Source organism: Thamnophis elegans, chromosome 16, assembly GCF_009769535.1.
Source record: "Thamnophis elegans isolate rThaEle1 chromosome 16, rThaEle1.pri, whole genome shotgun sequence".
Classification (NCBI taxonomy): Eukaryota; Metazoa; Chordata; class Lepidosauria; order Squamata; family Colubridae; genus Thamnophis; species Thamnophis elegans.
Window position 1 is genome coordinate 23948975 of NC_045556.1, and position 6042 is coordinate 23955016.

The following is a 6042-nucleotide window of genomic DNA, read 5'->3' on the forward strand; positions in this document are numbered from 1 at the left end:
ATACACAGTCATTTATCTGAAATGGTATAGAGTCTCCTGCTTTGACGGGGCTCGACTAGAAGACCTCCAAGGTCCCTTCCAGCTCTATCCTGCTTCTGATTCTAATAAAGAGAAGGACTAGGGGTAACACGATAACAATCTTCCAGTCTATGAGTGGCTGTCACAGAGAAGGGGAGTCAGCATATTCTCCAAAGCATCAGAAGGCAGGACAAGAAGCAGAGTTTATGCCAGTCAACTCAGCATCTTCCCCAGCACAATCTGCTAGTCTGAGAATATTGCCTAGAAATCTCAATTTGGGGGGAGGGGCAGATGTCAAACTCCTCGTCATTCTGGGCAACTGAGAATGCCTGCATCACTAAGCAACAATGATCCCAATAACAGGAGGGGCTAAGAATAAGGGGTTTGACTAGATAATATAGCACCCATGTCAGCTTCAAAATTATGGGGAATGGTGGGAGTAGTTGCTACAGAGAATTGGATCTACAGGTTGTGATATTCCAGGAGTCATGACATGCATTCATAAAATAATTTTGAAAATAGAAGTGCCCCCCCCCCCCAATCAATTTTACGGGATGCTGCTGCTGGCAAAAATGAGAAGTCATAAGATTGGCAGCTCTGGTAGCTACAGTATCTTTTTAATTTTTCTACTGGTGCCTGTCCTGAGATGTGGGTTTTCTATTGTTTTTCAGATCCCATATTGATGTCTTTAAAGGAAGGCTATAAGAAAGAATCCAAAGTAGTTTTTAAACCACCAATAAAAGAGAAGAAAAGTGTTGTTGTCAATGGGATAGATCTCTTGGAAAATGTGCCACCCAGAACAGAGAATGAGGTAAGAAAGAGCAGCTGCGTTCTTTCCAATCTGGAAAAGGAAATTATTGCCAATTTCTCCATCCCATAAAATGGAGGAAGTCCACCCAGCAGTGCTGGGACTGCAGGGTGCCTGTAGGGGTGTCCCCAGCATCAAGGCCCTCTTAACAGCATTAAGGGCCCTGGGCAAAGCAGTGTACTGGGGCCCCTACGACAATTACTCAAAAAATGTAAACAGTTGATGAAATTAAACATATTTATTTTATTGGCACTTCCAACAAAATTGGTGATGTATGACACAATCATACTCAGTAAGTCATACAGTTGCTGTATTTATAGGATGAAAGGTGCACTGAAGGGTTAACATACACAGAGTAGTATGGGGCCCCTATGCTTGTGGGGCCCACGGGTAAGTGCCCATCAGGCCCATACCTTAAAGACAGCCCCGAGTTCCATCCCTGTCCACGCAAAGTGAAGTTTCTCAGGTTCCCCCAGAAAAGGCGATCCAAACCCTTGGATCCAAAGGGGGATCATCTCAGATCCTGCAGCACATTCGCTGCAGTTGTTCCAACCTCTTCAGTCTGTTGATCCTTCTCTGTTTCTTGTCTTCCATGAAGCTCCTCCGAATGTTCTTCCGGCAACAAGACGAGATCCGTCGACTGAAGGTTGAGCTTTCGCAGAAAGACATCAAAATCCGACAGCTACAGTTGGAGTTGAAAAACTTGCGCAATAGCCCCCAAAACAATGGGCTCTGAAGGGATTTTTTTTTCTAAAGAAACTCTTTGTTTATACCCACTCTTTAATTTTACTGTCTCGTCTTAACACGTGATATGAGCCAGAGACCCTGTGGCAGCACACGGGTACACCTGCTAACTGGAAGCCTCTCCTCCTTCTGTGGTCATTGCCTAGCACTAAAAAGTTATTTGTACGGTTTAACTTGAGAACTTCTGCATGAAAAGAACAAGGGACGTATGTTATCCAAATTTCTCTTGAAGTAAGTAGAAGCCTACTGCTCTTTGTCATTCGTGCAAAATTGCAGAATCAGTTTTCATCCCTGATTATTCCAGGGCTGAAAAAGGAGAACACTGTAAGCCCAAACAAAAGCAACTGAATTCATTATTACTTACCTTTCCTCTCCCGAGGCTGTCGATAAACAGCAAGCGTGCAATTGGAACGCAAACTCACGACACTGGAAAGAAATCTGGAAGGAAAACGTTTCCCTTCTCTTGGGAACCATCCTTGCGACCTGAGCGTTCCTTGAACCCAGCAGCTAGTGTGGGCTTTGGCATTATTGAACCCTCTCCAGGGCTCACCCTGCCTGTCTGGCGCCTGCTTTGCTTGGGCATCACTCTTGGGGTGGTAGCTACAATTTATTCTGTTGAAATATACCCAGTGGGCACTGGGTGATGAATACACACAGGTTGCATCTCTAATTGGTCTCTTCAAGAGTGATTGTGAATGTACCCATGTACACATACACACATGCACTCATTCACACACTCTCACAGCTACAAGAGTCCTGAAGATAAACTTGGCCAAAGGAAACAGGTAGATGAAGCCTTTGAGGGAAAACAATTCAAAATAGAAAGGCAACACATACTTGATCAAGAGAGTCCAAATGAAAGATCCAAATGGGGGTTTCCAGTGAGGAGCAGATAACCCAGCGAAAATTAAGCACTTTTAATGTACTACCCATAAGCAGCGTATGAGTTAAGGGTGTGTTTTATTCTTTTTGGTACAAGTAGTGGACGGTAGAGCTGCATATATATTTGTAGCTGCATAGATGTATTTGCTAGCAAGGCAGAATCCTGAAGAGTGCCAGGCCCACCCAATGTTCAACTGGATTCCCATCCTGACAGTTTTCAAACAGATTCATAGCTCAGGTTCTTCAGCAGCTAATGGAGCAGTTGGCAAACAGTCAGTTTGTGGCAGGGAAAGGGACTGGTCATCCTTATGGAAGCACAGCCAGGCAGATGGATTACCATTGCCCCCCCCACCCCCACTCCAAGGGCAGATATGCTCATTGAGTGAATGATCTAATTATGAGGTGTGAGGCCCTGATAGCTTTCATGGCACTTACAAAACTGCCAGCCCATCCTAATTATTAACCCAAGAGAACCCAATCCCCACCTTTTTTAGGACAGAGAGTTGGCAAGCTACCTGCACAACCAAGTGCCAGCCTTTAGTATCGGACAGGGGCACTCATGGAGGTTGGTGTGTGTGGATTTCAAAATCAATATAGTGGCCGGGATGCATTAGGAGAGCTTTGCATTGACTGCACTGTCACTGCCATCTTGGCTTCACTGCCCAGAAAGCTGCTGGAGCTGAACATTTTGCGTGCTACCAAAGGCAGTCTCTGAACAAAAAAAAAGGGTGGGTGGGCAGGAAATGTTCAACCCAAGGTACCAGGCTAGAAACCAGAGTTCCTGAGTTCTAGTCCTATCTTGGGCATGAGAGAAAGCTGGGTGACTTTGGGCCAGTCTCTCTCTTAGCTTGATCTACTTCATGGGGTTGTTATGGGGAAAGGAGGAGGAGGAGGAGGGAGGGGTATTGGGTGTATTCGCTGCCTTCAGTTGTTTATAAAAATAATCTCAGGATAAAACCTGAAAAACAAACAAGATTATTAAAGAGTTCTAGTAGGCAGCATCCTGCAGAAGGGCTGGTAAGTAGGTGGGGCTCCTCCATCCTAGCCATTTGGGGAGATCACCCCCATTTTAGATTTCAGAGTATGCCAGCTGCTGATCCCACGATGGCTGAGCCCGTTCTGTCTCTGCCTTCATGCCATGCATGCAATTTAACAAATGCCTTCCTTGCTCACGACTGGTTGGTTCTTGAGTCTCCCACTCTAGGAATCATTAATCCTAAAGGAGGAGTTGTCTTCAAGGCTGGCCCTGCTTGTTTTGCTTCCCGAGATAAAGAGAAATTCTGCGCAGATGCCGGGCAAAGTGGCAGCTCAACCTGATGGGGCTACTCCTGGCTGCCTTACCTGGGCTGCAAAAATGCAGATGCCGCAAGATGACAGCACCAGTTCAGGGTTTTGTACCCCTGAACTGCCATCTAGTCTCCCCCAGAATTTTGCTGACCAGATCTGCTTAGCCCTTCTTGGGGGCAAAGAACAGGCTATGTTCTACCCCTCTGCCCTCACAAAATTATTCTGCATCACCCTGCTTTCTTAATCCCTGTTCCTAGGATTGGGCAGGTACACTTTCAAGGACAGTGCATTTGGAAGGTAAATTTTGCAAGAGGGTCAGGCAGAAGTGCCTGCCAAGCGAACAAGTACAGCCCAGCTTTCCCCCTGATGAGTCCCCAGAATTCCTAGCCTGTACAGCCTGGCCAATGCCTCCTGAAGACTTTCAGCTGGAGAAGGGCTTCCTATTTAATTTCCTACTTTGTTCTCCAAAATAGGAAAGGGGATGGCTGGCTGCCTTTGCAGAAAAGAAGTGTTGTGACTGCAATCTTTGCTACCGGCTCTTCTAGCATTTCTCTTCTCTCCTTCCAGAGCCACACCCTCTTCTCATAAATAAGAAAGTGGTCATTCTCTTTGTGGAATCTTGATCAAATTGCAATGGCAATTGAGTTTCAGTGCCCATTGAAGAAGTCAAGCACCTAGAATGTTGTATGTAGAATTCTAGAAGAGCCTTGAGTCCCTGAATGAGACATTTTGTAATGGGGAGTTATTTGCACACTACAGTGGAACTTTCAGTCATGATCGTAATCTGTTCCAGGACTTCGGTTGCAATCTGATTTGGTCGTGACCGGAAGCAAGACTGACTGCATATGCGCATACAAAAAATGGTGCGGAAGGGAAAATCACTGTGGCTGTGTTTGATCGCCACCCAAGTATTTGTTCATGACCAGATGCAAAAAATTTGCAAAATTTTTGGTCAGCACCCGATTTGGTCGTGGTCAGAAGCGTTCGTGACCCGAGGTTTTACTGTACCTAGAGAAGTCTGCATCGAGAGGCTACCACTGGACCCACTAACCACACCGGCTGGCATCCATCCCACAAGAAGCAGAATGTAGCCAGGACACCTGCTGAAAGGGTTAAGAGAGGCTTGGTAAATGCCTAAGAGTTAACCAAAATTTGGTACTTTTGGAAGCAGGAGTACAGAGTGTTGCCCCTGGGCCAGCCAACACACTTAGAGGCATTAGTGATCATCCTGGCTTCCATCCAAATCTCGCTGGCTTGGAACTAGCCAAGTGGTTGGCCCATTCAAAAGATTTAAAGGGACGCGTTCAAAATATTGAAGCTATACCAGTTCTGCGCTCTCTCAACTATGGTTTGGGAATCATCCCGTTCAGATGTGGGGAATGTTGTGACAAGCTCTTACTCTATACAGAAGAGTAAAGATCTGGCAGGATCAGTTTTGTCCATGAAGGGCAGGAAAAAGCTGACCTTTGGGCTTCAACTTCTCAGGGCTTCTAGTCCTGTAGTTTCACATTTCCCACCCCAGTATGTAGACAATCACTTTCCTTGAAAACCAGAGCCAGGTTGCCAGAGATTCCACTTTGTGCACCAAAGATTTCTTTGGGATCTACCTTTCACCACACCTTTAATTCACAAGGACAGCCAGGCAACTGGGCTCCTTTTTCTCTCTGCACGCCTGCCGCCCATGTCCACATTGTATTCTGCGCCTAGCACTGGTTTCCCACTGTGCCACTTCAGTGTCCCCATCTGCTTATTATTTATGCTGCCCTACAGTAGCGACAAAATAAAGCTACCCAAATAGCAAACCAGCCCGTTGTGATGTCTCCTTGCCTTCAGGGTGGATTGAGGATGCCTTCGGAAGGTGGGCAGGCAGAGCAGAGAGAATCAGGGTACAAACTCTGAAACAAAGCCAGGATTTCTTTGAGAAAGTCTTCTTAACAGAGCTTGGAGGATAGTAAAAGCTGGGCACATTTAGCCTCTAGAATTCTTCCCACCTACTTTGTGAGTAGATAAACCATGATGGTTTCCTTAAGGGAAAGAAGTCTCTGCGGAGGGAAGTTCCCAGCTAGAAGAGGATCTTCCCATAGGATCTAATGGAGATGGAAAACCAACCAGGCTACAGGGCTTGGTTGGAAAACCCCTTCTCATTAACCTGACACAAAAAAACAGATCTACCAGATACCTCATAAGAGAGATGCACACCTGCTCTTTCCAGAGAACTCTTGAGTTGTTCCCATTTCTCCCCTAGGGTGGCCAGGTCACTGTGGCCCCCAGGAGAAAGAGAACATTGGGGGGTGTTCTGGAGT

General features: G+C 46.1%; 1 protein-coding gene across 1 annotated transcript in view; it reads left to right on the plus strand.

Annotated features, from left to right (window-relative positions):
- Window positions 1–3210, plus strand: part of CORO2B (coronin 2B) — an 81674-nt gene extending 78464 nt beyond the window's left edge. Inside the window, exons 11-12 of the mRNA XM_032232443.1 lie at window positions 690–829; window positions 1425–3210. Coding sequence (XP_032088334.1) covers window positions 690–829; window positions 1425–1562 — 278 coding nt within the window. The 3' untranslated portion in view covers window positions 1563–3210. The remainder of the gene's footprint in view (window positions 1–689; window positions 830–1424) is intronic.
- The last annotated feature ends 2832 nt before the right edge of the window (window positions 3211–6042 follow it).